A 26,236-nucleotide genomic window follows, 5' to 3' on the forward strand; every position below is an offset into this window, starting at 1 on the left:
AAAATTAATTTAAAGGAAGAATTTTCTAATATCCAGAATCTGCATGGATATCCATAATTTCATAGCCGGCATGGGAGTCAGATACATTAGAAGGTCCAATAACGCCTTACCTTTGTCTCATCCTGGCAGGGTATTGAGTTAGGCTTTATGTACACAGGGACGTTTTTACAACCTCTCCTGAACGAATTAACTTGACAGATCCCATGTAACCCATGTTTAAAATGTTTTGCTGTGTTTACATGCTGCGTTTAGAAGTGTTAAAAAAAGCCGCATTTAGAAGTGCTTGGCACTTGAAATACCTCTAAACTCAGCTTCTGAACCCAGTTTTTGCGTTCCAAAAAAAGCCTCTAAACTCAACTGCCTAGAAACTACTGTAAACGACCCTGTGTACATGTAGTGATAAGATAACATAGAAGAGAGTACAGGAGCAGTTGAAAAAAATTCCCAACTGCTCCTAAACGTCCGTTTACCAGTAGCAGTGTACATGAGGCCTTAAAGAGCTCTGGAATGGAACTTGGTACTTGGGACTACATCAAACGCAGCTGCCATCTTCCCCATGGACTGTGGACTTTTCCTCCATACCTTATTGGACATTTACATATATATCATTGCATTCCTTCCCCACCCCTTTTTTCACTTATATGCCTCATTACCTATGGGATAAATTGTGTTCAGTTCTTTGCGCATATACTTGTCTTGTTACCGGCTTTTGACCTTTCATCTGTGCCTTCTTCTTAAAGCAGTTGTGAAGTCAGGATAATAACTTGCATCCCCTTTTTTTTAAATTCTAATCCTAAATACCTTATCTCACAGCACCTATATGCAGACACAGGACATTCCTCTGCTATGTTTTCCCGATGTAAGGAATGCAGAGGGAGGGGCTGAGATAACCCTCTGACATCAGCCAGCCAGCAGAGGAATGTCATGTGACCACTATGAGATAAGGAATTTAGGATTAGCATTTTAAAAAATGAACATCTACTACTTTAGATCCTGATAAAAGAGGGTGCAAGTTACTTTTTAATAATGATTGCAAGCCACAGAGAAGAGCAGTAGGAGGGGAGGGTCGAAGAGGAGGCACTGGAACACAGCCATCAGAACTGACAGGCAGGGAGGGCATAGAGACAGCGTGATGACGGAGGCAGGTAAACTTGCCACGGTGTCAGGGTTCAGCAGCCATGATAAACCGTGGTCAGTATACAGAGGGGGAAGCCAGAACCAGGCAGAATCAGCCAGGTATTTCAAGTGATACAAAGGGCCAAATTACACAGCACAAGCATGGTGCTGTTTAGCATGCTTTAAAGGAACAGGGTATCAATTTTTTTTTTTTTTTTTAGGGTTACAAATGCTTTAAGGGTAAAGCATGCTTTTATTCATGGTCACCTTCTGGAGGAAGGCATTCAAGAATGGTGCAAACAAGCATTTGCCCTTAAAAGGCAGCCTGTTTATTTGCTTCTTGCAGAGAGGTTCCACTGACCAACATTAGAATTCTTCTTGTGTGGAAAGACATGGTGCCCATTTGGGGAGGCCGCCTTACGGAGTCTTCAATTGCATCCACCTAGAAATTCAGGGCTCTCAGAAAACTTTGGTAGAAGTAGTGCTCACTGAGAGGACAACCAGATTCAAATGCAAGATCCATACACAGGTACCCAGACTCAGTGTGCCCTTTGGAATACAGAGTTGCCAGCTCCAGCTATTTGTTTTTTTTCTCTCAGAAAATTTTCCAGAAACTGCCAAATGGCAGGATCACTGTCTACCAATTCTCAGGAACAAAGCATATGTTTTGCCCACATTTTGAAGACTAGTAAACACCCAATACATCTACCACAAGCAGCAGAACCACCTGCTGCCACTGAGAAGAATGCTTTAAAGAGGGCTTTAACTTTTTATCTGTGGGGTCTTTAAAGACTGAGAACTCATGCACTGGAACTGTAAGGGTCTTACTAGAGTAGTAACAGCCAGAGAACCCCTTTTCTTTTAACAGAATTCTTCCTTGGGGTACTGTTGATCAAAACTCTGTAGGTGAAAACACCTTTTTCAGCATGAGTTCAATCGGCATTCACAAGTTCCTGCAAGTGGGTGTGCACTGGAAAAGACTTGGGATGTTTTGGCAGCCGCCAAAAGGGGACGTGGATTACAGCAGTGGTAATTTAAGGTTAGTGTGCACCACATCTGCCAAGATGCTCACCCTGGTCTCCTTTGTCTGAGACAGCCCTGGACCAAGAGATTGCTCCATAGAGGACTTGTCTACAGGGGATTAAAATCCTCGACAGCTTCCAACTCTTCCTCATTTTGAAGATGTTTCTCGGATGCCTATTCCTTCCACAAAAGGGATGGAAAAGGAGGAAAATGCCCATGCTTGTGTCCCAGAAATTGGACCCAAAAATAGCTGCAGAAAGTTACTCCTTTGAAGAAAAGGAACCAGAGAATTGCCCTGCTGAGATGGTAGAAATACCAGATAGGCGTAGGGATTCGGAGCGAATCTGACCTCTATGCCCTGTACACACGATAGGATTTTCCGATGGAAAATGTGTGATAGGACCTTGTTGTTGGAAATTCCGACCATGTGTAGGCTCCATCACACATTTTCCATAGGAATTTCCGACACACAAAGTTTGAGAGCTTGCTATAAAATTTTCCGACAACAAAATCCGTTGTCGGAAATTCTGATCGTGTGTACACAATTCCGATGCACAAAGTGCCACGCATGCTCAGAATCAAGCAGAAGAGCAGCACTGGCTATTGAATTTCGTTTTTCTCGTCTCGTCATACGTGTTGTACGTCACCGTGTTCTTGACGTTCGGAATTTCCTACCAACTTTGTGTGACCATGTGTATGCAAGACAAGTTTGAGCCAACATTCGTCGGAAAAAATCCATGGATTTTGTTGTCGGAATGTCCGAACCATGTCCGACAGTGTGTACAGGGCATCAGTGTCCCAGATACTTCCTGTGCTCTTGGCACTTATGTGCTTGTAAAGCTGCTGCACTGTGGCAGAATAGCTGAAACTGCGGAGTTGTTTTTGCAGGCTGCCACCGCAAACATACATGTTATGGTGGCAGGGAACTGACAAAATGGCACGTGCTATGCTACGGTGGTATATCGCTCTGCCTGCAAGAAAATAGTGTAACGAGCGCCAATGGAAAGGGAACACTGCAGTAGAAAACTGCCCTCTATTCTAACATGTACAGAGGCACTCTACTGCCCTGGACCTGTAGAGTACCTTGGATGCAAGGTCACCCAATACATAGTACCTAGGAGATGGCTCCCCACAGGGTCCATCACCGATCTCCAGAAACGCAGGCCATCCCTGCTTTTGCTTTTAGGAATCCAGCTACAGTACCTCTTGGCCTGCTGCCTGTAGCAATCGATCTGGATAGAGCCCTTCTCTAACCCAGCAGGGATGTTAAGAATAGGCAAGAAATTAGGGACTAAGCCCACAGAAAAAAAATCTCCAGAAAAACACCTGTAGGCACATCCACCTAAGGCAATGCATACCAACTTTTTGAGATGGGAACGAGGGACACCTATTAGCAAAAAAAAAAAAAAAAAAAAAAAAAAAAAAAAAAGAAGGATTAGGTAAACCCAAAAGTGCTTTTTTTACTACTACTATTCCTTTATATTGGCTTTTAACATTTGCAAATGCAGCAATTTAGAAATTGAATGAAAGGTTTAGCACTGGGAACCACCTTTTGAAAAATAAAAAGTGCATTTTATATAGAACTATATAGATTAGACCAAAATGAGGGACAAATGAGGAGGAGAGAGGGACTTTATTCCAAATCAGGGAGAGTTGGGAGCTATGCAATGGCTAAAAAACTAAGCCTTATCTGAGCTGGGAGGGATTACGTCTGGGCAGGGAATTCCTGTCTTTTTTTGGCCAGTGTCCATTCACCTGAAGATGGCAGCATAGCACAAATAGTCATGTAAACAAGTGTCCTATGATGTATGATTAAATAACATACTTTCTGAAGTCATAAGGAAAAATCAAATAAAATGTTACCTTAGAACATCTGATGTTGTTTTGGAATCCAAAGGATGAGGCACACGCTGTGAAGTGCGTGCAGGAATGAGGTCATCACTCTGAGACACAGAGATGTGATGATGTAGAGAGGCCTGTAAGAATCCGACACAGCTATTAGCAAGGGCCTAGGCTGATGTTCAGTTCATTGGAAAGGCAGCAGACAGACTTTTACCTTTAAAAATAAAGGGCACTGGTTTTGAGCCTGTGGACATGATGACCAGAACCACTCGGGCAGGTTTTCAGCTTTGGCTGTTGACACATAATAACCCAATGCCAACGGTTGTTGCTTCAATTCCTCTGGCGTCTCTCTGGAGAGAAGCCTTTCACCTTGGCTCTGAAAGGAAGAAAAAAAAGTACACTACAAGTGAGCAGACTCAACCTATAAAACCTTAACCAAGAACTAGCCAATCTGCACCTTTTTAACTTCCAGTGTAAACCTAATGCAGAATCTTCAGTTGGACTAAGGCCTTGCTTATATCCACGACACCCTCTGAAGAGTTATCTGTGGTTAGATTGCTCGTCAAAGACATTATATCGTCTTTTCACCGCCTGTTTTACCCCTAAACCCTGTACCAGTATGTCACAACTGCATGCATCAACAAACAGTGGGGATACTTTTTGCAATGCCACAAAGCATTGCAACCACAGCATATGTACACCCCCCCACCGATGCCTTTGCAGCTTAAAGGCAAGTGGCTAGGGACGGTAAAAACACATTTCTACTACCCCAAAACATTTCCCCTTAGGCATAAAGGCTAACACTAGTTTTAATTTTAGTTTTAATTTCTCTCACTTAGCATGGACAGGTGGATAAGTTAGACCAGAATGTTCTTTTATTCAGACACCAAAGGGTTAGTCATCAAAAACCAATGTATTGGAGCCACCTGGGATAACTTTCCTTTGAAAAATGTATCCTGCTTGGTCCTAAATTGTTGGTTTGTGATAAATGACTCTTTGATGTTTAAAGACTTCATTATATCGGATGGTGCTATTCATTTTTTGACTTCAGCACCCAGCAAAAAAATAAAGGGGCATTGACCAGTTTGGAGTGCAACTTACACACTCCTAAGTAAATGTTCATAATAAGAATTGCTGTTGCTGTTAAAACTCTTTTTTAAATTAACTTTCTAGCCCAGCCTCTCTCATACATTTAACACAGTGGAAAATTTACTTTGGTCTCAGGGAACCCCTGCTAATTATCGGAATTTTGACTTTCCTGTAAATTCTTAATACTGAAGTACGGTACAGGACACAAGCTACTGCTACTTTCAGGTGATTGGACACTAGCAGAAGTTTTGCTGGGTACATCCCCAAGCATACTCATATAACTTTTCCCCACTCCATGAGTGCTTTTTAGTAAGAAATGCAGAGTAGCAAAGGAACAGAGGAGAGGGTAGTCTGGGTCTTGTACGGGTCTCCAAGATACAGAATTTACAGGAATGTCAAAACTCCTATTATCTTAAAAAAAGTACAGTACAGGGCACAGGCTAGATATTAATTGACCCTGGGCATTCCCAAATAATGAATCAGAGGGCTGGGCAACAAGGCAAACAGAACAGTGCCAAAAGGTCCAAAAAAAAAACAAGGGACAAAGACCCCACTCAGTTGCAGGGTGCAGTTGAAAGAACCTTGTGGCTGAATGCTGTATTCGCAAAGGCCTCTAATACTTAGAGAAAGTATGGACCGAAGACGAGGTGGCTGGCCTAACAAAGCTAAACAACTGATAATTGATGTTGGAAAGCCCAGGAAATTCCTACTGTTCTGGTTGAGTGTGCACACATAATTACACAGTCAATAAGGACCAACTAAATGAATAAGGGTGCGGCTCAGTCCCCAAAAGTGAGATCTCCTAACCAAAGAAATTGCCCGTGGAACTTTTGAAAAGCTGCAAACACCAACAATTATACATAAAAATCAAGTTTTTATTCACATACAAAAGTTAAAACCATGGATAAAATTCCATGAAGCATAACAGGACATAGTAAATGATTACATAATACTATGTATACATATCAAGGTAACCAGTTGATATCCTGACACTTAACGCATTTCGTAAAAAAAGTTCACTTTTTTCAGGAGACAACAACGCTTCATAGAGTATCCAACAAAATAACAACTGTAAAAAACCTTAAAATCTCAAGTTCTTTTATGGTAAAAAGTAATGGAGTGTATTGGCGAGACAGAATGGGACTCGTTCTATCTGGGAGCTGTAAAGTGGGCAGGAAGCCACAACGCAAGGGCCACAAGTGGAGGAGAGAGCCAAAGTATCAACCATAGGATGGAAGACTAGAAGTGACCATGAATTCCCATAATGTAATCGCATCCAACCAGGGTGTGCACAGCCACTTATTTTCTTTTTGGCATCCTATGGTTGATACTTTGGCTCTCTCCTCCATTTGTGGCCCTTGTGTTGTAGCTTCCTGCCCACTTTACAGCTCCTAGACAGAACGAGTCCCATGCTGTCTACACTCCACTGCGCTTTACGAGGAAAGAACTTGAGATTTTGACGTTTTTTACAGTCATTTTGTTGGATACCCTATGAAGCGTCATTGTTCCTGAAGAAGTGAATTTTGTTACACGAAACGTGTCAAGATACTAACTGGTTACTTTGATATGTATACATGGTATTATGTAATAATTTACTATGTCCTGTTATGCTTCATGGAATTTTATGCATGGTTTTAACTTCTGTATGTGAATAAAAATTTAATTTTTTATAAAGAATTGTTGATGTTTGGTGCAGCTTTTCAAAAGTTTCACGGGCAATTTCTTTGGTTGAGAGATTGCACATATAAGTACTAATCTTTGAAAGCATAAGCACAGACAATTACTTGTCTTATTCACTCGGCAAAGCAGGGTGTCCTTTACAACACCCTGTCGAAAGCAAGGTGTCCTTTACAACACCCTGTCGTCAGCAATACAAAGAAAGCATGTTTTTCAGATAAAGGCTGTAGCTGTCAGATAGACCCTGACAGCTCTGCCCACATCAAGACAATGGAGAGCAATTTTGTTTTGAAGCAGGGCACAAAGAAAGAAGTTTAATGTCCTCATCAAGGTAGAAGGTTGATACCACCTTAAGCCAGCCATAAATGGATCAAAATTCGGCTGGTCTACTGATTGATTTTTGTACAACCGCCCTGTTGGATTTTCTCTGCACTGCTGGCTACTGCCTCTCTGCTGTCAGAATACAATAGGGTAGGGGTAGGACGGAGCTGTCAGCAGGGAAAAAGAGGAATATACACCACACCGCACGCCATACGAGCCGCTGCTAAACGAAATACACCTGTATTAGTTTGGTGCACTGTAGCACCTGCATACTGTGAGTACCCTCCTGGAGGAACTTCTTTTACTTTAAATAAATCCCTTACTATATTACACCATGGAGCTTTCTTTTTCTCTTTTATGAATGATGTTTTACCTGTGAGGATTGGATATACATCATTGCATCCTGAGTGAACCCAGGAGTGGCCCCAATGCGTGTTTTGACACTGTTTAACTACCGTGTCACACGAATAGAGGTGAGCGCAAGCACAAGTGGGGGATCACGGGAGAGCACACCCAGCTTGTTGTGATTTGGACACTTTTCAGGAGAAGCTTGATGAACACTTAATTCATGGACATTGTTTTCTTGCACTTCTTTGTTTCAGTTTGAATCTACTGATCGTATTTTGTTTGGACACTTGATTGTCACAGGATTTGCACTTATTAATTAGGTCTATATTCATGCATGATGCACTTTCAGCATTTTATATAAGGATTGCACTTTTATGTGGATGCACTTTGTGAATTTTATATATAAGGATTGCACATTATATATATATATATATTTTTACATGTATGTTTTTATTAGCATACTAATTATGGTTTAACATTTTTGCACAATTAGTTTATATTTTATACTCAGTTTATATATATTCATATTTTTTTTCAATTCACATTTTTAGCGCGAGCATAATTGATTTTATTTATATTCAAATACACGGAATGAAACGTGGTGAAGTGTTTGCTGCTTTAAATATAGTTGTTTTACTCCTTAGAGGCATTGGTCCACTTGTGGCTCGCAAGAACCCCACCTGTTTGTTAGAATACAATAGCTCAGTGGGGAGGATTTCCCCATCCGCACAGTCGATGTGGATAGGGGAATCATGTTTTCTTTGTCATTCAAACCGCTGGCTGAACAAAAAAAATGACTAATCTGTGGGCTGCCTAAGGTAGAAGGGAGGGTCTTGGACACAAGACCCACCTTATCTTTGTGAAAATCAGGAAATGCACTTTACAAAGAGAGACACTGAGGGCTCTTTCACACGGGGCGGATCAGTGATGATCCGCCCCGTGAACGCCCGCCGATTCCGTGAACGCCCGCCGAACCCCGCTGAGCAGGAAGATGACAGGTCCATCGCTGCACACTGTGCAGCGACGGACCTGTCAGAGCGCCGCTCTCCCCTATGGGGGATCGGGTGATGACGGACCGTAGTGTCCGTCGTCACCCGATCCGATAAGTAGGGTTTTCCTCCGTTACACTGGAAAAGTAGGGTTTTCCTCCGTTACACTTTTCGGATCGGAGCGGGTCGGATGTCAGCAGACATGTCACCGCTGACATCCGACGCTCCATAGGGATACATGTATGTCCGTTTTTCATCCGAAAACGGAAGGATGAAAAATGGACATACGGACTCCCCGTGTGAAAGAGCCCTAACTCAGAAACAAATCTGACAGATAAGCGCCACCAGGAAAGCCACTTTACAGGACAGATCAGCCAAGGGGAATTCCCTAATGGGTTCAAAGGGTGGCTTCTGCACAACAAAGAGAGAACCAAATTGAGATCCCAAAAAAGCACACGGTTTCTGAAAAGACACCGGCTACTGACATACAAGTTAATAAGCCTACATTAAAATAATTCTATCTACCCACAATCTATAAAATGCATTACACTACTTAATCCATGAGCAAAACCTTCAAATTTTATTTCCAATTCCTTTTATAATGGTGCAGAGCAGCTGGATACACAGTAGGCTTGGAATTATAGCAACAGCAGTAAAATTTGAGAGCTTGGCAAGGAATAAGCAGACCAATTCAGTGTTCTTAAAACCCAGACTCACCCGACTGTGTTGGAAATGTGATCCAGCACCAATTCCCGTGGGAGAACCTGGAGAGGAGTTGGGGGGAGAATGTAGATTCCCTTGAATCAGTATTCCTAGATCATTTTCCATATCAGGCATATCCGGAAAGGCCAGGTCAAACATGTCATCTGAACAGGAGAGAGGAAAAGGTAGTTCACAACTGAGCAGTACAATAATAAACTTTACTTGTCAATATACTGGATTACTACAGTCTCAGATGTAGAGTATTACCAAACAGCTTTAAAAAAAAAAAAAAAAAAAAAAAAAAAAAGCTACATCACGCATTACACTCAGTACCACCGCTTAAACATCTACATCAACATTAAGATAGAGACATTGAGAAATAGTCTACCAGACTGTACATAGGTTAATTAAGCAATTGGGGGTCAGTATATTCAGGGCCCATCCACACTACTGCACTGTGGTGACATTCATTGTAAATAGCATCTTAAATGCACCCGCTTTGCAGTGCCCCGAAATGCACGATTGTGCATTGCAGTGTATTAGCAAAACTTACTGTGGGAGTGATTTTGGTCCATTGTGGTGCATTAAACAGCTTATCCAAATGAATAAGGTGCTTGAATATAAACACAAGCCTGATCCACTTTCTTACCTGAGCCCGATCCAGTGATGTTCACGAGGGGCTTACAGCGCCAGCAGGGGACCCCAGAAGAAGAGGATCGGGGCTGCTCTGTGCAAAACCATTGCACAGAGCAGGTAAGTATAGGCATGTTTGTTATTTTTATTTTTTTTAAATCGAGGGTTTACAAACACTCGTGTGAAACAAAGTAAATCACATGCATACATCCATTGATAATGAATGCCAAGAGTGCATTTGAATGAGAACTCAAACGTCTACATGTGCATATATGAATTAATAAACCAAAATATGTGCTTTACAGAAAAAATTGTGGTACACAGATATAGAACAACTGTTCATGTAAAGTCCCGTGAAATTATAAAAAATAAATGTTAATAAAATTGGTGATAAACATCTAAACATAATTTATAACATAAAAAGTTCATAAGATGCCAGCTGAATGTCATCAGAAAGATGCTGGGTGAAGGTTATAGTTGAATCCACCACCAAAAACAGCAGAAATGGGCTCTTACCAAAGCTCCATGATCCCCCATAACAGAGGATCTAGGAGTGCATGTATAAAAATACTGGATGACTTCAGGAAAACCAGAAAACCTCAATACCGGGCGATCCCCTCCCGACCAATCAGATCACGGTGGAACTCTGCTTTGTGGGAAGGGGTTGATTCAGCAGCTGTCTCTAAGTACTGTATAAGCAGGCAATGCATCATAATGTCACTTGCCATAAACGACAGGAGGATCTACTCTCTAGTATTCATTCTTCTAAATCTTGGTCCAGGGCCAAATAGTTAGTGGATGGGTCTTTATCCCAAGGTTTTAACAGTCCTTGTTGATTATTTTAGCAGCCCCCAGCAAACTCACGGCTCTCCAAGACAGGTGTATTCACCAACTCCTCCTCACCTGTCTTGGAGAGCCATGAGTTTCTGCACGGGTGTTTAGATGTTTATCACCAATTTTATTAACATTTATTTTTTATAATTTCACAGGACTTTACATGAACAGTCGTTCTATATCTGTGTACCACAATTTTTTCTGTAAAGCACATATTTTGGTTTATTAATTTATATATGCACATGTAGACGTTTGAGCTCTCATTCAAATGCACTCTTGGCATTCATTATCAATGGATGTATGCATGTGATTTACTTTGAGTATTTATTTTGAATATTGATATCACATTTTGTCAGCGCGATTCTGTTTTTTTCTGATTGTTTTCCTTGTATTTATGTTTACATGAGAATTGCAGCTTTTTGGGGGCCGTGCTTTGAATATAGCCCCATTTAATATTTATCTTAGCGCAATTTTTTTCCTATTTTTCACTCGTGTGAAACAAGCCTAAAGGTTGGACTTTTAGGTTTCCTTGGAATTTTGTAGTGTTTGTGCCCAATGTGTTTATAATAATGCATTTTCTTTATAAATAGGGCATATACTTTTTTCCACCATGGGAAAAAAAAAAAGAAAGATTGCTATAATTATTTCCATGGTCAATATTAAGAAGGTACCGTTGCTGAAACCATCTTCATTCGGGAAATTAGCAGGAGCAACCTGGATAGTGGCTGAAGTAGGAAATACCAAGATATGGGTGCAAGAGGCATCTTGTGGCGTGCTGAGTTGAGAAGTCTGCAGATTTAAAGCAGTACTTCGACCAAACACAGATCCCATTGTAACTGCATCTGTGGAGGAAGGAATTAACAGGCTAACCATTAGGAAAATACTATTAACTATATCATACACAGAAACATTTAGAAGTAGTAGTTTTACTTTAAAAAAATCCATAAAGCAAAGTAGATTTACATAATAGAGCTGATTAATTTTCAGAATCACCTGGCATGACGTTAAAGGACCCCTGTGGTTCCATTGCTACAAGGCAGGCACTGAGAATTGATGGCGAGTCTGCAGCAGAAATGCCACACATTCTGCATGCTTCTTTTAGCTGACGGCTAATGTTCTGTAGAGAGCATTCTCCTAGTAAAATACTCCAATCTGTAAAAAAAAAAAAAAAAAATAAGACGTTAAAAAAAAAAAAAAAAAAAAAAAAGAAGGATATATCTATCTATCTATATATTTTTTTTTACAAGAAAAATGCATGTCTTTAAATTACATACCTTTTAGCTCACCATGGCCCAGTCGTCCAAGACGCCCAATCACCACCCTCCACGGCACCGATGTCATTTGCATTATACCCACACACCACTCCCATAGCTTCTGCAGTCCAATTTTCCGTGCTGAAACTCTGCTTCTTCTAAACCTGCAGAAATACCAAAGTTGACTGTTATACTGCTGGCAAACTACATGTATGGATTAGATACTCCTGGATTGGCACAGACACTGAAACAACGTATCTTTCAATTCAGATTTCAATTAAACCAGTCACCACTGAAGGGAGCTTATGCCATATACTTCTTAAACTGACGAGTCAGTTTTTCTGCCAGGGGGGTAGATGCTGGACCAAAGACTCAGTGTTTACACACTGAGTGTTGGCGTAGCAGCGCTTTCTTTGAGTATTTCGAAGTGTGCTGCATTTCCTCTCTTGACTGGCAGCATGACATGCTCTAATTAGTGTGAACCTGTAGTTTTCAGTACTCTTCCCCATTCCTTTCAGTCGATGAAAGCAAACATCTTGACACCCCCAACACTTCAGAGGGCCAACTAATCCTCACTCTCAACAGGGTAGGGCAAATAGGTGTAGCAGGCACTTTGGGGATTAAAGTACATATACATGGGGGAAAACACAGGTTCATTTTAAACTGCATCTTTAACTGGCAATGCAATTGCTGATTATCACGGCGTACAGTGAGGGAAAAAAGTATTTGATCTCCCGCTGATTTTGTATGTTTGCCCACTGACAAAGAAATGATTGGTGTATAATTTTAATGGTAGGTTTATTTTAATAGTGAGAGACAGAAGAACAAAAATATCCAGAAAAACACACTTCAAAAAAAGTTATAAATTGATTTGCATTTTAATGAGTGAAATAAGTATTTGATCCCCAATTAATTAGCAAGATTTCTGGCTCCCAGGTGTCTTCTATACAGGTAAGGAGCTGAGATTAGGAGCACTCTCTTAGAGGGAGTGCTCCTAATCTCAGCTTGTTCACAGAAGCAATCAATCAATCTGACTCCAATCTCTCCACCATGGCCAAGACCAAAGAGGATGTCAGGGACAAGATTGTAGACCTACACAAGGCTGGAATGGGCTACAAGACCATCGCCAAGCAGCTTGGTGAGAGGGTGACAACAGTTGGTTTGATTATTCGCAAATGGAAGCAACACACAATAACCGTCAATCTCCATCGGTCTGGAGCTCCATACAAGATCTCATCACGTGGAGTTTCAATGGTCATGAGAACGGTGAGGAATCAGCCCAGAACTAAACGGGATAATCTTGTCAATGATCTCAAGATAGCTGGGACCATAGTCACCAAGAAAACAATTGGTAACACACTAAGCCGTGAAAGACTGAAATCCTGCAGCGCCCGCAAGGTCCCCCTGCTCAACAAAGCACACGTACAGGCCAGTCTGAAGTTTTCTAATGAACATCTAAATGATTCAGAGGAGAACTTGGTGAAAGTGTTGTGGTCAGATGAGACCAAAATCGAGCTCTTTGGCCTCAACTCAACTCGCCGTGTTTGGGAGGAGGAGGAATGCTGCCTATGACCCCAAGAACACCATACCACTGTCAAACATGGAGGTGTTTTTCTGCTAAGGGGACAGGACAACTTCACCGTATCAAAGGGGCGTTGGATGGGAACCTCAGACAACTTCTGTCTAGGAGAGAAAAAGGTCTGCAGTCACCCCTCTCAAGTGATGTCCTGATGCTTTTTAGATGCCTGAATACAAGGTCCTGTACATACCTGGTTTGTCTGTCATCTGCCACGCTAACAGAGGGATGTTCCAACACCTGCTGGCTATCTGGCCCTTGGTTTATCTACGAGCTTGTTGAGCTTACTATCTGGTAAGCATGTATTCTTAAAGGTGGAGGATCACTGCAAGGGGTGTCGTTTTCACTTTCCATTTCCATACACTGATCCCTATGAAGAGCTAATAGGGGACTCTTCCCATCTTTTTAGAAGATTTCCTTTCTGGTCCTGGGACTTTTTGCTTATGTTTCAATATTTTGTGCCTTTGGCACTTTTTTGACTTTTATTACTTAATATTGATTGTCTACCATTGATTTGTGTGCTATTCAATATTTGTAGGATCCATATATAATTTCACATTTAATTTTGTGTCCTTTCACATACACTCTAAACACATGTCATGAGGGTTTAGCGCAGTTTTTTCTCTGTTTTTGACGTTGAATGGGGCCATGTACCGTCAAATCTTGGGTGAGAAATTCCTTCCCTCAGCCAGGGCATTGAAAATGGATCGTGGATGGGTATTCCCAAACGTCAGCCTCGAAACCTTAATGATTTTGAGAGGATCTGCAAAGAGGAGTGGGACAAAATCCCTCCTGAGAGGTGTGCAAACTTGGTGGCCAACTACAAGCATCGTCTGACCCCTGTGATTCCCAACAAGGGTTTTGCGAAGGGGTCAAATACTTATTTCCCGCATTAAAATGCAAATCAATTTATAACTTTTTTGAAATGCCTTTTTCTGGATATTTTTGTTGTAAAACCTACCATTAAAATCATAGACTGATTTTTTTTTTTTTTTTTGTCAGTGGGCAAAAGTACAAAATCAGCAAATATGTTTTTCCCTCACTGTACCTTACAGGGTTCTATTTACACAATTTTATAATTATTTAACCTGTAAATTCAAGAAATGGAAAAAACCCAAAGTAAAAATCTGCAGTTTCTTCAACTGGTATGTATTTAGATTAGTTTGGTCAAGAATTGCGATTTCCATACAAAAGACACCTAAATAAATGAATATCCTCACCTGTTGGGCACGTGGATGTTTACAATGCAGGTATCTAATAGTTCACCTTGTAAATCAGTACAGGAAGCCAGCAGCCAGCGCTGGTCATGGGACAGGCAATATCCCACAAATAGAACATTGTACTTCTGCCCAGCTTCACCAAATGTTTCTCCAAGTTCTGTCTGCTTGTCTTTAGTAGGGGCAAGCAGAAAAGGAGGTGAGTAAAGCTGTCCAGGAAAATGTTGCTGTAAAGAAAACCAAATATTATTTACTTTAACAAATCTACCTCAATGTCACTCACTGGATATCAAAGTTAAGTAAAAAAAATTTGATTTAATATATTTGTATATATATTTTTTTTATATTCATTTACAGAAATTACACTCTTTACTCTTTTCGCCGGACTTTTAAACATTTTACTTTTTTTTTCCGTTTCCACTCCTATACCATGATTATTAATATCTACTTAAAAAGTCTAAATTTACTTAGCCATTCATGTCCAAAATACCTCAGCGTTTTTCAGTATTGCATTCAGAGCAGCAGCTGGACCAAACCCAGTTAGTGGTTTGATGGGAATTTGTGTGGCTACTGGCCGTTTGCATTGGCAGTATACAGAAAATGCTAAAGATTTTAAGTGCTGGATGTAAGAAACTGTTTCATCATGCACAGTCTGCAGTAGATAGCGACATGGGACCACCTGAAAAAACAAAACCAAAAAAAAAAACAAACAAAAAAACATTAACACACACTATATATAGATCTATATAAAAACACAGTTTATTTAGTAAAAATTATCTATGTAACAATTTTACTAAAACTGTAATTGTCAAGGTATAAGAATGAGATATTTGCATTCTGTCCAACATTGTACTTTATACCCAAACCACAAAAGGGGACATAATTTCCATTTCCAAGCTCCTTGCTGACTGGTGCTTCCAACACCTCGGGTTATTGTTTTCCGGACAAAAACCACAGTATAGCCCCACCTTGGAACCTCCCTCTCCGTGCTCCATCCAAAGATGGGCTATACTTGTAGAAACTCTGGGTGAATTATAGGCTGGTACATTCAGATGGTTTGACACTGGAAAAGCTTTTGAGGACACACCTCATGGGCAATCCCCTATAACCCTATCCCACTCCGATTCCTCAGTTTTCTAGAAAAGCAATGCAGATTAACACAGGGATAGAGGACCTGTACTGTACTCCAAGATATGGAAATTAAAGGGAAGTTAAAATATCTAAATCGCACAGTACTGGACACAGGCTTGACATTCATAGACCCTTGGATGTCCCCAAGCAATGAAATAAGGAGGGCAACAAGACACACAGTTTACCTGGCAGAACTTTAAGAAGGTATGAAAACAGGACCAGGTGGCAGCCTTACAAAGCTGGCAACAGAGGCTTGATGTCAGAATCTGAAACTGATCTGGTGAAGTAAGCATGTATTCATGAAATTAAGTGCCTCCACCTTTAGGGTACAAGCTTGAGATAAGTTTTCTTACTCACCTAGTGATGATGGATTTTGAAGTAGAGTGTCCCTTGTGAGGACTTAACGGTAGGATGTAAAGGGAGTCCGTCTTCGTGATAAAGCTACAGTCTCTAAGTATGACTCTAATGGCTCTGACTACATCCAAAAAGTGAAAAGCAATCTCATTTGGGTGTTCTAGAGTAGGAGCACAATAAAAGAAGGAAGGCTGATACTACCTTAGGAACCTTAGCCTTAAGACAACTTTGTCCTTGTGAAGAATGAGGAATGACTCCTAACAAGAGAGCAGATAACTTCCACATGTCTGACAGATGTGATAGGTATCAAGAAAATCTCCCACAGGAGAGATCAACCTAATGAAATTCCCTGAAGGGTTCAAAGGGTGGTTTCTGCAAGGCAGAGAGAACCACACTGAGGTCCTAAGAAAGCATAGGGTGCTGTGAGGATGGTTTGATCCGATAAACACCTTGAATTAAAGGTCTTTACTGGGGAAAGCAAATCCAGAGGTTTTGGAAGAGAATAGAAAAAGCTGAAACATGTCCCTTAAAATGATTGTAAAGCTTTGCGTTGTTTTCATTAAAATAATAAATGTCATACTTATCTGCTTTTTGCAATGGTTTTGCACAGAGTGGCCCAGAACCTCCTCTTCTGGGGTTCCCTGCCGCGCTCTAGGCCCCTCCTCCTTTCCAAGTGCCCCCATAGCAAGGTGTGTGTTCTGGAGCCACTTGTGCGGGCTTGATCCCTAGTCGAGCTGTGTGCGTATATAAACGCACAGTGTGGCTCAGCCCCGCCCCTGCTCCTTCCTCACTGAATTTGACTGACAGCTGCCTGTCAGTCCCTATGTGAAGAGGGCGAGGGGAGAGAACATTGCAGCCAAGCACAGCAATCCAGGAGTGAGGTAAGCACAGCAAGTCCTAAAACACTTTTTACCTTAATGCAGGGAATGAATTAAGGTAAAAAACATTTTCATTTAAGAACCACTTTAGGCATATGAAGGACATGAAAGTACACGAGACAACATACATACTTGCAGGACGCAGGATGTGCGAAGCTGTTCTGGTAAGATCTCCAACATATCTGTAAAACATCGTATGAGACCAAGCAGCCAGAAATTCCCAGTGTTTGAATCTTCATCTACTGTATATGTAAAAGGATCCACCATATATATTACAACAGTGGGGTATGAAGTTAAGACTCCAGTTGGCTCAGCCACAGTTGGAATGCCAATCTTCTCCCTTTCTGCTGCACTGAAAACATAAATGAAAATAAATAAAATATATGTATACCTGCTCTTAAAGGACACACATGGCAGGGTTTAAGGCATACATGTGTAAAAGAAACCAACATGTCTAACTTAATTCATGACCAAAAAGCAAACTGGAATGTCTGTAGCCATGCCATGTACCAGGAGCCCCTAAAATCCATACTGTTCCTTTCAGAAATGACAACTTCAGCTTGACAAGCAGAACTCTGACACACCCTGTCCACTCCTGAGCATTAATCAGTGACTCGTCACTCAAGATCCCAGGTTTTCCAGTTAGCAGCGGCCACAACCCAATGGCAGGCTAAAAGAGGCCAGGGCTGTCTGCAGCTGTAAGCATGTACCCGCATGTATCCAAACATCCAGTGATTACCTGCAGAAAGGGAAAGATGTATGATCCTGGAAGTAGACAGACTGATTATATGTCCATAACTGCAAATAACTACCGAATGTGCGAATACATTCCTACAGACATGGAAAGCCCCAGCTCCTTTCAGACACTGAGTTGTATAGGCAGAGCAGCCAGTGCTTATAGGAACACCTAGGATCCCAGCCACAGATAGCCACAGGATACTTATTGCATCATGCAGATTAAACACATGTGAATGAGGCCTAAGTGAACAATCGTGAGAACAATAAAGCAGGAAAGAGTAGTACAGAGTTCATCTTTCCCAGCTGAATGTAGTTGAAGGAAATAAAATCAAGTAATTTATGGGCTGCTTTATACAGTAGACATTGCTGTGTTGGTGGTTGGGGGCGGTAGCAGTGGAGCCAACTATCGCTCACAAGGGGGAGGGGGAGAACCTCTGGGGGAATCCAGGATGGAAAAGGTTCTGGGGTACCTAGGCTTAGCAACAGCATGCAATGCAATTCTTTACTGTTAGGGCGGTATGGATATGGAACTCCTTTCCACAACTGGTGGTGTCAGCGGGGAGTGTCAATTTAAAAAAAAAACCTCTTAAGTTGGCATCTTAGCAAGAACAACACAGGGATATGGGAAATGGTACACACACACACACTTCAGAGCTTTTTTCTGTAAATGTTCCCCCCAAAATACCCTACATTGTCTGTAACTACAGAAGTTAGTGAGAGCCTTTATTTAAAGCATGTAATCAGGCAAACCAAGTGGTTCCTGAATCTTGTCGAAAAAATTAAAATAACAGTCCACCATGGAACATAGATCATAACACAACACTGTGGCTGTAAAAGCAGATTGAGCAATCTGTTCTGCTAAAAACTGTTACACTGACTTCCTGGTGTGTTGTAGGGTTATGGGCCAAGTTCCTTAAAGCGGGGGTCCACCTATCTATCGTTTTTTTTTTTTTTTTGAGTTCATTCACAAACTTTTCTTCTCAGCATTACATACTCACATATTGTGTGTAATATGTCCGCCTGTGTCAGATTTCGTCGGAAAGAATAACTTATATTATTCACTGCAGGCGGTTTCCATCTTCATTGTGGGCATTTGAAGCCCACAAGCATTTATTTCCTGGATGTGGTGAATGCTGTGCTCCCAGCATTCACCGCTCATTCCCGCACATGCTCAGTGGCATCCTGGGAAGCCTGAGACTAGATCCCAGGAGTCTGGGAGAGGCTAGAAACACGCCTACTCCCACAGGAGGAGAACCAGGAAGTGCAAAGAAGAATAGAAAAATAAAAAGGTAATTAAGACGATTTAAAATTTTTTAAACGGCGTGTCAGCATCTAGGCAAGGAAGAGAATACATACAGATATTGTTCAAAATTTGGGTGGAACCCCGCTTTAGTAAAACTATGAGTTTGAGTGCCCATGTGCAGAAAGGTAAAAATCTAAATACAGGACAATTTTTGCTGCACATTGCAAAGGGTATTACAATCACGTACTGTGTATTTTGCTTTGCAAACATCATTCTTCTATCTTAACTTATTGGGATTTTCCTTTACAGGTGATATCATTAGATAAATTCACAAGTTTTGGCTGAGCAATAAAAAAAAAAAAAAAAAAACAACCTATGGACAGAGATAGCCGTAGATATACATACTTTTCAGGGGTTTCTAGCTGTGTGGAAGGCTGACTGGATTCTCCCTCACTGCTGGCTTGGCTTCCTGATGACCGCTCCCCAGAACTGGAGGAATTCTGGTTTGGACAGTTGTTGAATGCAGAAGCTGCTGTGCTATTTCCTACTGGCACTGAAGAGGAAGATGCCTGCTGTGCAAGAGGTGTTGTTCCCGTACCATTAGCAGTAGAATTGTCAGGTGGATTAGAAGGGCATGGAGGTGCAGCTGGGCTCTGCGTTCCTTGTGAACTAGGAGACTGGTTTTTAGGAGGTAATAGTAGACTACTGTCCAGTTGTAGTGAGGACAGATAAGGAGCTATACAAATTACACAAAAGTGAAAGTTAGCAAGCTGAATATTTTTAAATACAGTGTACATATTTGTAATTCTGATTTTAATTATTTCTACTGTAATGCCAGAACAGCTCACCTAAATGCTGCCGACAGGTTTGAGCATACATCCGCAACTGAGCATGGTTGTCTATTTCCTCCAATGGTGCATCCTCAGTAGATGTTTCAGCTCCTGAACAACCAACCTTCATAATCCCATCACACAGCACCTTACAGATTGGCCTGTGCTGTCCCAGGCGGCACATCTTTGAGAAAATAAAATAGATTAATTTTCATGCGTTAGAAAATATTATTAAGGTAGAACTTAAGCAGATCTTCTCTTCACATTTACAGGATGTCAAGCAAGGACCCTTATTAGCTGTGTTTGACTAAAAAGGTCTGCACTTTTAGCTCCAGGGAAAATACAAGTACTGTATGCTTCTCTTTCCCGTAATATTTTTATTATGAGCGTGAAGAATATTATCTCAAGACAGGCAACTTTGCTACTTCTTACCTCATATACTGCACTTAAGTCACTTAAGAAAGTTTTTGCTCCATTTAGTAGAGCTGGATTTTCAGGACACAACACTAAGTAACCAACATCTCGTTGTCCACCATAGGGTTCTAGTAGCAGACGCTCCCAGAAAGGAAGAGAGAATGGGGCAATGGTCAGGAAGTCTTTGTCATAACCGACCAAAAGGTTGGGCACTGGCAGTGGCTCTGGAGATTCTTCAGATCCTATAAACACAGAAAATGACAATGAGGGCAAAAATAACATTGAAACGGACAAAAACAGAGCAACAAATTTAAAGTGGATTTTGCATGGTCTTAACAGTTGAGGGAAGTTCATTATTGACTTACTGCTTTTGTGAATCCCCTCACTTTAATGGACAAAAAAAGTGTTGAACCATTTTAAAATTTCTTTCTAACCAAGTAAAAGGCTGTATAGACCAACACAACAATGAACCCTGATCAGCAGCTCCAAAGTCAAAAACAAAATCCCTAAAGTAGCCTAAATCCGGGTACACACGGGCCAAATGTCGGGAGACACTTGGCGGTTCCAAAAAAAAGACTGTCCGACATTCGACCTGTGTGTATGACAGTTTGTCCGACAGAAGCCAGCTTCTGTCAGACATATATGCTGGAAAACCAACAGCCGACCAACTCCTGATCAGCGCTCTCAGCAAATGGCAGAGAGCTTTGATCGGAGTGTTCTGGCGGGAGGGTCATCCCCCTGTCAGAACACAATAGCTCAGCGGGGGGAGATCACTATATTAACTTTGCATAGTTAGTATAGCAGCTCTGACCGGAGCTGATAGTTTTTCCGCTGGGTTGAACAGAAAAGAGCTAATAGTGTGTACTAGGCTTTAGTCGAGAAAGAGTAGTTGAGCAATCAATAACTTTGATATAGATATATATATATATATATATATACTGTGAATATCATAAAGCATATTGCCCACAACTGAACCAAACTAAAACATTCAAAGGACAATATGGTCTTCTCTATTTTGAGGACATGTAGTTCTTTCGTTGAATAATTATGTCTGGAAGGCTGCTGGAAAAATCTGCAATTTTTACTTAATGGAGTGGGAAAAAAGAAGAAGCTCTGATTTTTTTTTTTTTTTGTTACCACCGTCTACTCCTTTCTATTCCTATCCTGGTGGGCCCAGACCACTTATTTCTGGTCTTGCCACAGTGATCAATAATTTCCCACTGGATACAGAGACACCATTAAAGCCTGATGGAATTTTTTTTCCCCATTCTTTTAAATACTAGACATTATTATTTGTACCATAGGATCCACGTCCAGCCATTTTGTGAAACTGTTGCCATGTAAGGGGGCCCTGCACATGCTGGATATTCTCCCACGTCCGTCCTGTTCTCTTCTTTTGGATAGCATCCTGTAGAACAGGTTGAAGTGATAGCAGCGTGCGTACTACATCCTGAGAGGGAAGCATGCTCACATCAAGCACTAAGAAAGAGGACAGAAAACAATATCAGCAAAATTTTTGTGGCTTTTATCCTAAACATAAGAGTCACATTAATTGATAACTCTTTTAAATAACATGACATGTTTAGTCAGGAACATACATAGGACACAGCTTTTCAAGGTAAAAGAACAGTACATTTTAGAAGATAAAGACACCGTAAATCTATTGTTTAAAGCAGTAGAGCGCTCTTAGATTAGCTTTTCTCGACCCAATAACGTTTGAATTTTTTTTTCCTCAGAGACAGAAGCTATGATAATTATTTAATATATTAGGTAATCCTTGGTTATTAATTGAATCAATGACATGAATTAAATCACCCATGCAAGATCAAAATTCCTGAAAGCATAACTGTTAGGGACTTCTCAATGACTGGATTTGAATGACAGTGGTATAGTTCACTGAATATTTACAATTAACCAATATTGTTTTGTTTTTGTAGCTAGGAGGCTAGCAAATAAGATTAAAGTGTTTGTTATCCCAACACTTCATATTCCGGATATGTGCTTGCTGTACCATGTACTTGTATGAGAAAGTATCCTGTTCTCTTTGTATTGCTTCCTTTTCGTGAAAAACCCTGGTGTTTCTTGCTGGTCCCCTTGTTTTCCTATTAAAAACTGACCACACTAAGCAGGAGAGCACACTGTGATCAGTGCTCTAGCTATTCTGAGAACTTAGTGTACTCTCCCTGTGGCTTCTCCTTCCCTAAGCTCTTATGCAGCTGAGAAAAGAGGGAATGTGATCACTTATAAAAAACAAAAGGGAAAAACGATTTATAATGCATTTTTTATAGCTATAGAAATATACAAAAAAGTTTTTCCTTTCATTTCTATTTTAAACTGAATGGATTGTAAAGTCACTTTAAAGTTTGTTTGATTAAATAACAAACATGATATACTTACCTGCTCTGTACAATGGAGCCCTAAGTGTTACTTAAAGTAACATTAAACCCACTTGTTAAAACTTGCTGACAGGCAGGGTATTTATGAAAGAGACCCTATTGGTCTCTTCTGCCATATTGCTTCTCCTTGCCTGTCAGCGGTAATGTACACTGAGCCGCACATATGCAGCTCATTGTACATTTACAGCCCCCAATCTATGCAGCAGTGATGTGACTCTGATATGCATGCGCAGGAGTTACCTGATCATGGCCTGGTCATTCAAGTAGCCAAAGAGACGAAACCAGAAGGAAGACTGGGCAAAGATGAAAGCACCAGTTTACTACTGCTTTAAAAGGGTAACTCCAATTTGTTGAGGAAAAAAAACCCAAAACATTCCTCTCTGGGTGATCTACGTCAGCCTTTCTTAACCGGGGTGCCACGGCATCCTGGTAGAGAAAGGCATTGAGACCAAGCTCCTGCTCCTCGGCCAAACTGTATATCGGCACACCAAGAGCTTGGTCAGACAGTGAATGCAACTAGCAGTACCAGCACAGTATAGGTACAGCACCACAATTTGTAATAAAGGCTGTGTACCTCACCGACTTTTTTAACCCCCCTAAATGCAGCATCACTACACTGCAACACACACAATTGCACCGCAGCCTCATTCACCTTTATTCTATCTATGGCCACAGCATGTGTACACCCAAGCTGCTGCCTCTGCATCTAAACGGAGAGCAGCTAGGGGTGGTGAAACAGGCTCAACTGTGTGGTTTTTAACGACCCCTCAACTTCACATGTGAACGAGCCTTGGTTTACATCTGTGAGGCTGAATGTAGGGCCACCCATTACTCTCAATGGACTTCCATATCTGCAGAAACACAGGGAAAATCCTTTTGTTAAAATCCTGCTGCACCAAAAACGCACTGTTTGCGTCAATGCATGGAAGTACCATAAAGAATTAAGGACACCCCTGAATTTCTGCTAAAGAGCACCGCATTAGTCAGTCTGTGAGGAACGCACGCAAGTTTGCATGCATTCTGACACACACAGTAATGTGAACCAAGTCTTAGAGTGCCCCGAGACTGAAAATACTTTTCAAGGGCGCCCTGATTGGAAAAAGGTTGGGAAATACTGATCTGTGTACATTGTAGAGGTTTTAACAAACTTTGTAGGAGAGTCATGTCCATTTCTGTTCTACTATGTCCTTGAAACACTGATTTCTGAATGGGAGTGACTGTGTTCAATCTAATCAGCTGATGCACTTGTAGTCTTCTAATGAGGATAGTTGCAGTGTCTGCATCCCTTTAGAATGATAATAAAGTATCATTATTTTCCCTAAAATAAAAGAAGAGGTTTATACACACCTGCTCTGTGCAAGGATACTGCACAGAGCAGCCCTTCATCTTCTCCTCTGGGATCCCCCGCCAGCACAGTTTGCTCCCCTTCTCCTGAGTGTGCGCCCACATAGTAAGCTGTGTGCGTCCATAAACACACACAGCGCAGCTTGGTCACGTCCTCCAGTCCCACCTCACTAGATTTGATTGAATAGCTCCTGGTGCTGTCAATCTATCCTGAGAGAGCAGGGAGAGAGTAACACTGATGCAGATGGGCACAGTGCTGGATCGAAGGAGGACTCAGATAAGTGTTTTTTTTTTTTTTGGGGGGGGGGGGGGAGAGATGACAAACAGCTAGTAAAAGATTTATTTTTTACCATAATGCAGGAAATGCATTCAAGTGATTGTAAAGTCTTGTTTTTTTTTCTTTTAAAAATAATAAACATGTTATAGTTACCTCCTATGTGCAGTGGCTTTGCACAGGGCAGCCTGGATCCTCTTTTTCTTGGGTCCCTCTTTGCTGCTCCTGGCTCCTCCCCTCCTGTTGAGTGCCCCCACAGCAAGCAGCTTGCTATGGGGTCACCCGAGCAGAGCTGCAGCTCTGTGTGTCCATTCAGACACGGAGCTGCAGTTCAGCCCCACCCCCTCTCTCTCCCAATTGGCTAACTGACAGCCGTGTAAGCCAATGTATCTCAGCCAACCAGGAGGGAGAGTCAGGGACGGCTGAGGGACTCATGGACATCACTGGACAGAGAGGGGGCTCAGGTAAGTATTAGGGGGTGCTGGGGAGGCTACTACACAAAAGAGACTTTTAATCTTAATGCATACAATGCATTAAGATAGAAATCCGTCTGCTTTTAGAACTCCTTTAAAGTGGAAGTCCATGCTAAAACTAAAATCCCTGCATCTATAACCAACATTCTAACACTAACCTATCTGGGCCCTGTAAAGAAAAAAATAGGTATACATTCCTTTTCTGCAGGCGATCCGAACCAATCTCCAGCGGCGGAAGCTCTGATCCCACACTGAGCTGTCAGCCGTGGCTTTGCTGTGTGGGCGGGTGCAGAGGACATGTCCCACAACGGAAGCCCCATATTAAGTCTATGGTTGATCGTCTGCAGAAAAGGTATGTATATTGATTTTTTTATTTACGGGGCTAGATAGGTTAGTGTTAGAACGTCGGTGGCTATAGTGGCAGGGATTTTAGTTTTAGCATGGACTTTCACTTTAAGGTAAAAAAAAAAAGCCTTTTGATTTTAGAAACCAATTTAACCCTTAGGGAGTATGTCACCAAAAATATAATTCCTATTGCAGAGAATGCCTAAAATTATACTTAGTGCAGACTTCTGGGAAAAATAAGTGAGCCAATCACACAAGCAGAAAGACATTTCTGGGGAAGTTCTGTACACTATGTACTGAAGGCCTCCAGGTTGCCATATTGCATTGAATTTTACAGAACATTACAGCTTCTCTGGATTGAAAAGGAAAGCTGATTTTTTAATAACAATTTGTTACATTTTTTACCCGAGATTTATGTCAAATGTATTGAAGCTATTGGATTAGCATTACAGCGAGGCAACTAGCATTTTCAAAAGTCAGCAATGAAAGCCACCATATTACTCAAAGGTGAGCAGGCATCATCTCACAATAATGACAAGCAACCTATAAATATGCATGATCAGCCTTGCCAGCCTAGCAAGTGTAAAGCGTTCTTAAACCCAAAACCTTGAATGTAACATAGCAGAGCTTACCAAACAGATGTGGTGGCTGCATTGGTTATCTTTTGTTTAAGGCTTTCCTCCCTGTTTTTTCACCTGGTGATCTGGACAGTAACACACCTCCTGTATTAGGATGTCTTTATTCTTTTTGAATAAAGGTTTTAAATAAATGAGTAAAAGCTGACCATTGTAAACACCGGTCAGTGGTAAATGCTTTGTCTAAAACACAACAGACTCACTGGCTCAATTACTGGGTGAAAAAAGAAAGCAAGACTAAAAAATAAAAAAAAAACTAATGCAGCCATCATTAGCTAAGAATTGGTAAGTTGCAATATAATAAATATTTGTTTTTCAAAGGCAGAGAGTGGGCACAGGTGGATATTGCTAGTGCTGCTTATCTTGGGAGGAGAACAGATGGGATCAAGAAAGTTTTCAAATAAGAATTTTCACTAGTTCAACAAATAACATCTATATAGGTGCAATATTTACTTGGAGTCATAGTTGGATGCATAGACACTTCTAAGGCTGCATTACGTTAAAATTCCAGTAAAGCTACAGTAAATTCATGCATCAAACAAAAGTACAGGAAACTGTAGC

General features: G+C 41.1%; 1 protein-coding gene across 1 annotated transcript in view; it reads right to left on the reverse strand.

The window, feature by feature from the left end:
• The window catches only part of MED13L (mediator complex subunit 13L), a 235,598-nt gene that overhangs the window by 9,789 nt on the left and 199,573 nt on the right, over positions 1-26,236 (reverse strand). The window contains exons 18-30 of the mRNA XM_073630346.1: positions 21,508-21,687; positions 20,227-20,450; positions 19,813-19,978; positions 19,370-19,700; positions 17,116-17,335; positions 15,111-15,299; positions 14,624-14,847; positions 11,849-11,991; positions 11,568-11,726; positions 11,246-11,416; positions 9,123-9,271; positions 4,196-4,357; positions 4,003-4,115 (exon numbers count right to left, since the gene is read on the reverse strand). Coding sequence (XP_073486447.1) covers positions 4,003-4,115; positions 4,196-4,357; positions 9,123-9,271; positions 11,246-11,416; positions 11,568-11,726; positions 11,849-11,991; positions 14,624-14,847; positions 15,111-15,299; positions 17,116-17,335; positions 19,370-19,700; positions 19,813-19,978; positions 20,227-20,450; positions 21,508-21,687 — 2,431 coding nt within the window. The remainder of the gene's footprint in view (positions 1-4,002; positions 4,116-4,195; positions 4,358-9,122; positions 9,272-11,245; positions 11,417-11,567; positions 11,727-11,848; positions 11,992-14,623; positions 14,848-15,110; positions 15,300-17,115; positions 17,336-19,369; positions 19,701-19,812; positions 19,979-20,226; positions 20,451-21,507; positions 21,688-26,236) is intronic.

The sequence above is a fragment of the Aquarana catesbeiana genome, linkage group LG01, assembly GCF_042186555.1.
Source record: "Aquarana catesbeiana isolate 2022-GZ linkage group LG01, ASM4218655v1, whole genome shotgun sequence".
Classification (NCBI taxonomy): Eukaryota; Metazoa; Chordata; class Amphibia; order Anura; family Ranidae; genus Aquarana; species Aquarana catesbeiana.